The sequence below is a fragment of the Falco punctatus genome, assembly GCF_963210335.1.
Source record: "Falco punctatus genome assembly, chromosome: 2".
NCBI classification, from domain to species: domain Eukaryota; kingdom Metazoa; phylum Chordata; class Aves; order Falconiformes; family Falconidae; genus Falco; species Falco punctatus.
The window spans coordinates 57,411,058-57,423,134 of record NC_137581.1 but is presented as its reverse complement, the minus strand read 5'-3'; the positions used below and the strand labels follow the sequence as shown (position 1 = coordinate 57,423,134).

Genomic DNA, 12,077 nt, shown 5'->3' with positions numbered 1-12,077 from the left:
GGATTGTTATAGAATATTGTCTGCTGTTAGATCTTTCTAAACATACTTTTGGAATGAATTTGGCACTTCAATTGAAGAACAACAGATGATTATGTTATTTGGAAAAACTAAGGAATGCATTGTTGCGAAAACAGTAACCCAGGATTTAAGGTTTATTTTTTGCAGATGGATTTGAGTACATTTTTTCCTTACTCCCCCCCCTCGTAATTATTCTGTATCTGTTTAACTTACTGAAAGCGATAAAGGAGCATTCTAGAAGAAAAAAAAATTCATTAAAGGGAGTCATAACTGTTTTGTGAACCTGCTTTGCTCTTAAAGGCTTTTTTAGGTGTTGCCTGATGCAAAGAACACAGGCTTTAAAGTGAGACTGTCTTTGTACCCCCCAGGTTAGTGACGCATTTGTGCGTCAGATGTATTGCATTTAGGCTTGAGGGGGTGGAATTGCAATAGCTGATGTGCACTGCTTGCTTCATAATTAGGCTAGTTAAGGCTTTAAATATTTATTTAAAATAATTTGGGGTTACTTGTTAATTGCTTTGTCACTGGCTAGATAGTTAGAATGAGAGAGGTGTGGTACACGGAAATAACTGAACGGATTTTGACAAGCTTGTAGTGCCTGCTGGCATACCGACACCGCAACTGCAGTTATGGAAAGCCTTTAGAAATTTCAGAGCTTTGTTGCCTTTATGCTGTTCAGGTCCTTTCTTGCTGAACTCAAATATAAGAAAAAAAGGGAGTGTGTGAGTGTGTGTACGTATGTATCTGAATGTGTGTATATATGTGCACACATGCCCTTATATGTATGTTTATGTGCATGGATACATACACATAAGCTTCCAGGAGAAAATAACAGAATGATCTGAACTGTCTTTAGATGCTTAAATTGACTTCAGTATGTATATTACCCTTCATGATAGTATTGCATTTTTAAAACTCTTACTATGGTTTGATATTAAAAATAAAATGGCTTCCTCTAAGTATTAGAAGCCTTTTTACACTGTTAGCCATTTTTAAGTTAGCCTTGTAGAGATGGTTATTAGACATCTGTTAAACTCTGGACAATTATTACTTTCAATAACTTTATACTCCACTGAATTTGAGACCTAACACCTTTACTGGCCTTAAATTTACTGGTCTACATATAGTTAGATGAATGAATGAAAAACTAATTTTTTTTAAATGTAGTATGAATTATTGTAACATGGAGGTCGCAGTGAAAATTTTTTGTATTTTTTTTTGTTTTGTTTTGTGTGGTATTGTTCCAGCAATAATTTATCTTTAATTTAGCCCTACAGAACTGGTTTGCAAACTGGCAAACGTAAGCGCCAAATATACTTAGTCTGCCACTTAGAACCAAAGTTCCACATCTGTCACTTAGGGTTGGTTTGGTTTTTTCCAAAGTCAAACATTTTTTATTTTTTTTTTTTTTTGAATAATGATACTGGGTTTTTTGGGGGTTTCCTTGTATGGCTTTGTTCGTTTGGTTTAGCTGAAAGTAGTGGATTGAGAAAAGTCTCGTCCTGGGATAAATACCTGAAGGTTAGTATGGAAAAGTGTGTGGAATTGAGGGGTCAAAATGACTTCCTACTTATTGTACTGGGCTAGTGTAGTCCATAATAACAAAAGTCAGAATTTTACAAAATACAAAAATGGGACTTCATTGAAAGGTCATGCTTGTGATACTCAGAGCTGGTGCTGGCGATTGCTTTCTGAGATGCTGTCTGAAGCTGGAGAGCAGTTGCTACTAACTTACCCCTGAAGAGTAGAAAGCAGTGTTCTCTGAAGAGGGGGAAAGAATACTGCAGTCCTGGCAACAGGGATGAGTGATTTTATGAAACTGAGGTCTAAGTATACATATAGAACTCTTAAATTACATAATTTTTGTACTCTTTGCTGTAAGAGCTAATTTGGCCAGCTCTTCAACCTTTGAAGAGGTGGCTTTCAGGAGAAATTCCATTGCTTTTCACTGAGAAGCCATGCAGTGAGATGAAGACTACAGGAATCCTCTCCTCTAAAGGGGAGCTGTATGGCCAAGACTAAAAGAGCATGGCAGTGTATTGCTTCCCTGTGTTTTATTTTTGGTGGCTGTTGCAACAGATGCAAGCATTGGTATAAGGCTTCACCTATTTGTGTTGTAGCACGTATTTCAGCTGCAATCTTTTACCTCTGTCTTTTAGGTTGTACCGGCTATCCGATCTATTTAGCTGTTTTGGATTAAGTAACTCCTGATACAGAGCTGTTGTCAAAACACCAGTGAATTTCAGGGAGTCCTTTAAGAATGTATTGATTCTCTTGCAAAACCAGTGTTGAAAATCTGTGAAAATTTCCTGTGAACAGAAAACTCTCAGGAAGTAGTTCTCCTGAAGGAAAAATCTCCTGTTCCTTGAAGAAATAAGGAGACTGAGGTAGTTGATTTAGCATATATTTTTCTTATTTACCCTATAATGCAGAGCTTGGGAGGTTATGTCTAAAGTCTGATTAAATCTAATTAAAATTTTATCTTAAGCAGGCCTGTTCTTTTGAATGCTTGTAGGAAAGATATAAAATGAAGCCTGGGTGAGAATGTCTTCTCAGGAGTACAGTTTATTTCTATCCATCTGATGTCATTCAAACTTGCACTGAAAATGCTATATTTTATATTTGGGAACATTTCTAGCCTGTTCACATACACATTGTCTTGCTAGAGCACAGGATCTCTTAGGGTCTTCAGGTCTATATGGATAAAAATCAATATTTTAGTAAAAGATTATAAATCTAATATGAAATGCTATTAAAAGTTGCATCAAAATTATTGAAAGTGTTGCCCCCAAATGTCCACCTAGAGCATATTTATTTTCTGCAAATGTTGAGGAAACATTCTAATTTACTTAATTTTGTAGTAAGTTGAAGGATACAGTTTCAAAATATTAGCTTACACGCATGATCTACATGGTTTGTTTTGATTTTCCTATAATTTTTTTTTTTAATCCATTCTCAGCATATTACTCCATCTTATTTCAGCTGTGTTGAGTTAGGAGGGGTTTTTTTCATGGCTTTTATTTTTATATTCAAATTTGATTTTTTTTGTGTGATCTAGGAGTGAAATGTTACTGTATGGTTTAGGGCCTAAACAGCTGTTCCAGATAGTAGACAAAAATGGGAAATAAGCAAGGGAGAACGAACAGTGACAACAAACCCAGCAACATTTTGGAAGTGTGGGTTTTGCTAATAGCCCTTTGAAGTATTCAGAGAAGGGAGAGGATAGGTGAGTGTGCTAGCAATGCCAATGGAGGAGCTAGAAAAGCCTCCTGAGACAGACTGTATGCTGAAGAATATTAACGGTTTTTTTTTTTCAGATTTGTCTGTAAATCTAAAGCAGAAAGCAACTTGCCTTTTTTCGATGCTTGTAATGTTTTCTGCTCAGTTTGCTTCTAATGGCCTATTTAGCACTGCCATTTCTCTCATTCAGCGAACCTTGTAGTTTGGTAAACATGCTTAAGGTAGTTTAGTACCTGTAGCATGTGCAAGATGTGGCTTGATAATTTTAGGTAGCCTTTAAATTTACTATGTCTGATACGGAATAACTATTACTTAATTTGTGGTTACACAATTTCAGAGAGACCTGCAGGGCATTTTGAAATAGTGTATGTCCAGTCTTTAACAAGATAGATTTAGATACTTGCTGGAAACAGAACCACTAACTTTATATTTTAGTAGCTGCAGTTTCTTAGTCTGTGTCACCTGTTGACTTGACAGCAACATCATGATTAGGTGTTACTGAGGGTTTTTTTGTGTGACTGCTCTTTCTATGCTCTTCATGAGTTATGTGGTCTATTAATAAACTGTGACATCTTCAAGGTCTACTAAAGTCTGTGCATGTTCTAAGATTGGTTAATGACAGTAGTGAGCTGTGTCATTCTGGAAATAACTCCACAGTAGGCAATCAAGTTGCAAATATTTTGTTTTCAGAATAGTATTAAGTTATATGTGCATGATTTTTGAAAAAAGGCTTTTATTGATTTAAGATATGATGTGTTTAAAATAAATCTTAAAACATTCATTTATTAAAAGGCCTTATATTCAGAGCCTGTTCTTGCTGTCTGAATTAACAAATTCATATCAACTTGTTTGTTTGAAGTAGCAATGAATAAAGGAGAGGGTTCTAAGGAAGTAATTCTGCTGAGTAAGTGGAAGTTGTGTGTTTTAAGTGTGCTTAAATGGCTTATGCAGCAATTCTCTAATGGTGTGCAGATAATTTGTATGGCTTACTGTGTTACTTCTCTCTCATAACTTGCTTCAACTTGTAACTGTAGTACAAGTGGCTTTTATTCATCAGTTACTGGAGCATAGACCTCATTAGGCCTCTTAATAAGGAAGAAGCAGACATGTATGAGTACAGCATCTAACAGTTGCATAGTTTTTCATGGGTCACTTGAATGAGGGCACTTCTTTTATCTCCTTTCATCTTATTGCTTTGGTAAATAAAAACCTGGTCTCTTATGTGCTGGCTTGTAGTTTTGGCTAAATCTTCTGATGATTTCTGTAGAGGTTTTTTGGGGTTTTTTTTGACCTTTCATTAGACTCCTTTGGGAAGAATGCTTGAATGTCCATCTCGGGTATCCTTCTGCCCTCTTAGCAAGGGAAATTGCAGCACAAATTCACCAAATGTGTAGTTCCTGCAGGAAATACACTTCTTTGAAAGTTGCAAATGAGAGGAATATCAGACGTTGGTTGGTAGGCACCCAGTGCACTGGCATGCAAAAGATAAGGTTAAATGTGGTATCTTCAGGAGAAATTCTTTAGGACTGTGGATGAAATCTAAGGATAGGGTTGGACTAGTACAGAAAGATACCTGGCCCCAAAAATATGTCATTAGGTTGCATCCTGGTAGAAAACATGTTCACTTCAAATGTATCAGCAAATGGGGTCTTGTGGAAGCTGGATATACTGCTCTGAAAGCAAGCAAAATGTCTGGAGTTAAAAAGAACAACCAAAACAACCTCTAACAACCAAAACCAACCCCCCAAACCAGGAAAAAAAAATAAAATCAAAGCCTTATATGATCTTGAGGAATGGGAAGACAATTTCTGTGGTGGAGAGGCTGCATGGGTGGTGCTTTCAAGACTAGAGTCTAGGCCAGGAGTCTTCAAACTATGGCCCGCAGGCCAGATACGGCCCCCCAGAGTCCTCAATCCGGCCCCCGGTATTTACAGATTCCCCCGCACACACACACACCCCCCCACCACCACCCCCACCTCCCCCCCCGCCGGGGGTTGGGGGGGGAAACCAAGCAGCCGCAGATGACTGCCTGCACTGCATCCATGTGCCGGCCCCCTGGTTAAAAAGTCTGAGGACCCCTGGTCTAGACTTAGTTGAACACGCAGAAAAGGAGTTGGACTTCTCTGCTCTTTCTCCCTGATTAATATTTCCTTCCACCTGCTTTAGGAACAGCCTGAAATGCTAATTTGAATCATCTACAGATGCAGGTACACTATTCTGTCATGAAATTAATTGCAATTAAAGTAAATTTGAGAGTCAACTGCTGACTCCTTCAACTTCTTGTTTCTTAGAACTCCAATGTTTGATGTCCAAGACAGGTTTGTGTTGCAGTTTAGAGGCAAACCAAGATGGACTTTTACTTCAGCCCGAAGACAATCTTGTCAAGGAGCAAATTACTCCTGGAAAAAGTCTTTTAAGGTTGGTGTTACACAGCGGGAAGACTCCTACTTGTGCTTGGCACAGAACGGCTTCAGTTGTAGAGATTTTCAGACTTGGAATTTTGACTCACTTTTGATCTTTGGTTTAGTGTCTGTGTTAGGTTTAGTGTCGTGTTAGTTTCTGGTAATTGTTAGGTACTGTCCAAGTACGAAAAAAGCTGTGTTTGGTCTGATACTGTTCTCATAGTCAGTCTGCTGGTACATGTCTTGTCTGTAAGGAGGTATGTCAGAACAATAGTTAAATCCTTTAACAGAAGCGCAGTTTTAATCTTAAAGTCTCATATCCTGATTAAATTCTACTGACTTCTTGTCTTTCCCCTGGGATCATAAGGAAGTCAGGTTTTCCCTGAAAACAGAAAGATCTACTTTCTACATCTCTGTAGAAAACATCTAGTGAGATGGTATGAAACTATCAGTTACCAGTGACTCAAGAAAATGCCCTTTAAGTTGATACTTCATAGGTAATAGTATGCAAAAGTGTGACATGGACAAGTCTTAAGTTAATCTATAATATGCTTAGCTCTGCTGTGATTTTAAACTTTAATTGGTATTTGTCACAGAGTAAGAGTGTCCAGACTAAGGTACTGTATCTTATCTGACAGTTAGTAATGTCTAGCTGAGGAGTATTAATGAGATATGCCATGTTGGTGTTAACAACTTTAGCCAAATTCTTATTCCATGAAGTAAAAGGGCTTTTAAAAAAATGCATTGTACAAAATCATTGTGGATCCAGCAGAGGCACTGACTGGGAGAATCCTTTAACTTTATGCTGTCACTAAAACAGGTAAATCAGTTTTTTTATTCCAGCTTCTTGAGTAGTAATACAAACCTGTACATTGGTGTTTCCTTTTTTCATCAACGTAACCTACTTATAATAGACACCTCCTGGTATCTTGGAATTTTTGTCCTGTCCAAGCTACTTGACTCTCTTCCTAAAAATAATGTTTGGAGAGTAATTTTAACTGTAATGCAAAATGTGAGATTTATACAGTTCATTTTGATACAAAGAGATACCTCTCCAAAGAGGGATTGTGGTTCTACCTATTCCAGAATAGGCTTAATTCTTGCTTTACCAAGGGAAGTCAGTGAAATGGGAGTATTTTAGTTATATTGTTGTCAACACAAAAAATTATGTAGCACACTCGTATCTATGTCTTGTGTTTTATCTTTTTTCTCTTTCCCCTCGCAATAATCGACTTCCTATTGGTGGGACTGCAAGTTACACGTTTGCAGTATTAGCCATGGGAGGAATGAGTCTTCCTAACTGATTTTCTTGTCACTTTTTCATCCAAGTGCAGTGTGTATGGCAGGGAGTCACCAGGTGAAATGCGTGCTGTATTCCATCTGCTATCAGCTGGCTGAGCTGTTCTCTTGAAGTTGTGAGTGTATTCTTCCAGGGCAAGTACATGTCTGTTGGAAACTCAGCAGTACTAAGATATGTATACTTGCAACACTGAATCTTCCACTGATACGTAAAATGTTATGCCTTTAATACAGCTGCAAGGCAGGCTGCCAGGTGTGGGAGGGCAGTGCTAGAATATCTCTTACTAATATAGACAAGAGCAAGAAGTACCAGCTTTTAATTAATGGTGCTTGTCATTCTGCTGAAGTGGGTCCATATTTTCATATAAGCTACTGACTTAAAAATTCAACCCATACCAAAACCTAACCAACAAATAAAACAACAAGACCAACCCCAACCCCCCCAGCAAAACAAAGCGTCAAAAACCCTCCAGTTGTCCTTCTCAATTTTGAGAATTATTTCTTAAGAGATGCTGTGAGTTGCCAGGCAATTTAAAGAGCCACAAAGGAGTAGAGAACAGGTGTAAGGTTTTTGTAAATGATGTTGTCAAATCCTTCTGTTTTCACATTTGCAGGACATGCAAACCTATACCAAGATTATTCCTTCCTCCTCCCCCTCCCCCTAGCTGCTACAGGTTAAGCAACAGTTCTTTCCCTAGAACAGCTAACAGAGCAAGGTTGATGGCTGTAATTATATCTGGTAGATTTAGTGAATGCTGATAGTGGCCACTCAATAGGGTTCAGTGACCTTGGCACAGATTGTAAGTGGGACTTGGAGCAAAAGAAGTGCCATTAAACCAAACTACTCAGGTTTTAGCTTGTTCTTACTGTGAGACTGGGTATTCATCCTTTCTTCCATCAACATTCAGAAGAAATTATCATATGCTGCCTGTTCCCTTGCTATCACTTACTCATTGTGTGGTATTGTGCATTAGGAAACAAGTTCTTGGAGTGAAAAGTGATTTGAAGGGATAGGAAGGTGTATGTGGAGAAGATGTCTTTTGGGCAGCAAATTTGCTGGGTGACTCACTGAGGTATGCTGGGAATATTAACTTTTTCACCCATGTAATTTTGTAATTGCACAGGTAGCTCCTTAAGGGTATATGATGCAAGAAGAGAGCCAACGATTTGGATGTTGGAAGTAATATGAAAAGAACTATTGTTAAAAGTACCATGGGAAGTCCTTCAAGCCACTGTGTTTGTAAAAAGATGAAATGCATTGTTTCCATAATAACCTGAGTTATTTTGCAGATAGGTATCTATTTAGCTAGTAGTTTCCTGCAATTTTGGGAGCCATGTTGGAAATGCAGTCGAATAACTTGTGTACCATGACATTCGTTTTGTATGTGCGTTGTTTCCCTGGATTCTCTGTTGATCCTTATTCAGGTAACAGCCTGAAATAACAAATTGAGTAGTGTCATCTTCTTTTTTTTTGATTGCAGTTAAGTGGTTTAAAACTACAGGTCCTATAACAAAGTGATAAGTTTTCAGCATGTCTTAAAGTCCTGTTTTTCATCTTTTGCTTGTTGAATCGTAAGTTATAGGTAAAAATTTTTAGTGTATTTCTTTATAACTTACCTATTTTGACTGTGTGGTGCCTGAGTAAGCAGTACCTCATAGTTTTGGGGGGTTTAGTTTGGGTTTTTTTTTCCTAAATATTTTTTTTTTGTCAGTTAAATTATTGAGATAATCACTAAGTCCTCAGCAGAAAATGAATGTTAGAAATACACATCAATTTAGCAATTAAGGTCTATTTCATGCAAGATATAGCTTCAGAGCTACTGCTTCACACTTCTGTTGTTAAATGAACCTCCTCTAATGGTACATGTGTGTTGATGAAATGTAAACTAGAAATTACGTTAATCATTCCATATCTTTAAACTGATGTTATAAAAATGTTGGCTTTGGTTTTGTCCCTCATCATGTTTTGAGAAGAATAGGGAGAATGATGGGGAAAGAAAATAATTTGTATTGAATTACAGTAATTCAGATGCATTCAAAAGAAGTACCTGACCAGGATAAAACAATGTTGCAGTTTAAAATCCTTTGCTTAATTAAGCAGAAGAAATACTATTTAAAGTGTATAATATTTTAAAGTCTTTATTAGCGTGAGTGTTTCTAAGTGCCTTGTGCATTTCTGGTTGCAGTTAAGTGTAATTGCCGCCCATTTCAATGAAACAAATTCCTGTTTGGCAGCTGCATCCTCAAATAATGGTATAATTTAGTCTGAGCTGTTCTGTACTTCCGTTTTCTGAAAACAAAAGGGGCTGGTGCAAAATAAAAGCAAAGTGTAACTAAATGTTCTTGAACTATTGTCTACCTTGATTTACACAGGAAGATCTGTTTTTGTAAATTTGATTAAACTGCTAGTTTCATTCTTAACTCTTAAAGAAGCTTTATAGAGTTTTCTAGACTTCAGTGTCTATGTATTAGACTGCTTAAAAAGTAAATGCATTAAACTTGAATTTCCTAGAGAAAAAGAAGTATAAATCACTATTTTCTTGACTAATAGTTAATTTTATTATTTCTTTTGGTCCACTTACATAGGAATATGCTTGCATTGTGAATGTGATGGGCAAACTCTTGGTCAGACTCAATTTCATGATTGCAGCAAGCTGAAAAAACCAGTATCTTAGGCAGGTGAGAAAGCAGTGAGGAGGGGAAGAGAAAGGGATCTTAACATCTTATGTTAGGTCTGAAGGGTAAGCAACCTGTGCCTGAAGTTGTGGCTTGTTAAAAATACTAGTTATAAAAGAAGGGTATTTGTGCTTTTCCACAACTTAATTCGCTTCCTGCAGATTAAGGTGACTTTCTCTTCTATTAGAGAATAACTAAAAATTAATGTCAAGTTAAATTTAGGATGTCAGTTAAATTGAAGTGAGATAATTAGCTGTCCAAAGAAGTGGAGCAGAGCTGAGACTTGAATGAAGGTGGTGGCTTAGTTTCCACAGCTGTTTGGTTGCTCTAGTGGAAGGAGTCTTAAAATTGGGATGTGCTGCCCTGGGAAGTTGAATTTTCTCTCAGATGTATTTTGGCTCTGTAAATACAGCCACATAGGTTTGTGTGCTTGGAGGCTGCACTCGTTAGAAAGAAACAAAGGGAAACCCAAAATACCAATCTCAAAACCTGGACAAAACTGCTCATCACAGTTCACTTTTTTTTTTCCAGGAGGAATTTAGCATACAATCATATGCTAAAACTATTGTGTGTGGGAGCTAGGTTAGTCAAACCTTCAAAATTGCAACAGTGTCAACTAGGTTACATACAGAATTGCTTTGCACTGCACTAAATAATTGTACAGAAATGATCCCAATAAAAATTGCTGCCTTTTATTTTGCCAGTGTGTGTAATGCTGAACAGTGTCTGTAAGTACTGGTATAGCAGGAGAGTAGATTGGATTACAAAAGCAAAGTTGAAGCATGACTTGAGTTTGTTGCAGGTAAGGAGAAGAATGGAAGATGAAAACCACTGAGCACTGTGTAACCTTGAGCCAATCACAGAGCTGAGAGACACTTCTGAAAACGGTTCACCGGACAAGGGAGACACCCCCCAGTGTTTTGTACTGTCAGCAAAAAGAAAATCCTATGGTAGCCAAAGGGAGCGAGTGATGGCTGGCTGGTCTCTGTGGCTGATTCTCTCTCAAGTGACTTAAAATCAGAAAATATTTTGTTGCATTGTCTTCCCAGTGGTTTTTTTGAGGATGATCAGTGATGGACATCTACAATGCTGAAGGGTTCTGAGGAGGGAGGAATGAGCTGAGAGCATTAATAATGTGCAAAACAGAAGTGAGCTAACTGGGTCAAGGAAAGAGGCTGAGTGAGACTGGTAGTTTACTTTAAGTGCTTAAAGTTTGAACATACAGAGGTTTTTTTGTTGTGGTTTTGAGTCAGTATCTTTGTAGAGTTTGTAAGATTTTTTTTTTTTTTTTTTTCCTGTGAAGACAATTTGATGTTAAGGTAAACTTTTAATACAGATTTAACACAGAGATGAAAAAGAGCATCCCCACTCTTAACGTCGCCCCCCCGCAAAAAAAAAAGAAAAAAAAAAAGAGCAATGTATTTGTTTAGGGCACTGGTCCTGTAAAATGTACTTGGTTAGTGACTGGTTGCTGACAGTACCAGAGTAAGTGATACTGATGTAAAAACAAACAACACCCCCGCCCCCCCCCCAAAACCCCTAGGGTTTTATACTTGTAAAGAGGTCCAGTTGTCAGTAAGTGGCTAATATTTACAACAAAAATATTTTACAGTATCGAAGCCTTGGTTTTGTAAGTGCTGTAAAGGACTTGAACTGTTTTACATTGTCATTTTAGAAATGCACGTTCTCTTTTTTTGTTTGACTCATAACTTTTAGGCATTAAAATGGATCCACCTTTTTTTTTTTCTTGGGGGCTGGCCTTTGTCGGTCATGCATTCCCACCATGACAGATTTAGCAAACTGCAGCTGAGAAGTTAGACTAGTTTGTACTTTTTGCTGCCTGTGCTGGGGAAAAAGCTATTGTTTTCACTGGATCACTGGCATGTTGATTACTTTGATGCCAAAAAACATACGGTTTTGCTGCTCTTCCTATTTTCAATCAAAGAATGCAGGCAAGAACAAACAGAAATCCTAAGAAAGAGCTTATTATTGAGCCCCCGCAGCAGCGCAAGGATGCAGGTCCTTGTGAAGTAGAAGTGGAGTCTCCTGTGGTAGTGCTGGTAAGAATTGTTTAAACAAGCTGTCTCTTCCCTTCAATAATTCTAGTTCTGTCTACCAGTGAAAAACTGCTTAATCTGACACTAATGAGAAGTTCCAGCATTCTTACTTGTGAAAAAGGTGTATTTAAGATTTAGGTTGGATTGTTTGTTGTGTTGTCTGCCTTTTTAATTAATTTTTGCTGTTCTGGTTTACCAAATCTTTGCTTTTCTTGGAGTGTAACTTTGGAACTTGGTTTTCATTGTAGCTGCTTTTCAGTGTCTGTTCTGTCTTACATAGCTGTACAGCTCTTTGAACCTAGCATGAAAACAATCTATGCTTTAAAATACGTTCTAGCACCTCTATTTTTTGACTGCCCAGAATATATTTAAAATAATTTGCACT

General features: G+C 37.5%; 1 protein-coding gene across 13 annotated transcripts in view; it reads left to right on the top strand.

Moving 5' to 3' along the window:
* DOCK9 (dedicator of cytokinesis 9) overlaps window positions 1–12,077 on the top strand; it is a 142,948-nt gene that overhangs the window by 33,446 nt on the left and 97,425 nt on the right. The window contains exon 1 of one of the 13 annotated variants that reach the window (XM_080376270.1): window positions 11,053–11,695. The exons of the other annotated variants lie outside the window; for them this stretch is intronic. Within the exon in view, the coding sequence (XP_080232396.1) occupies window positions 11,582–11,695 (114 nt within the window). The 5' untranslated portion in view covers window positions 11,053–11,581. Of the gene's footprint in view, window positions 1–11,052; window positions 11,696–12,077 lie in introns of those variants that run through there. 13 annotated transcript variants of the gene reach the window in all.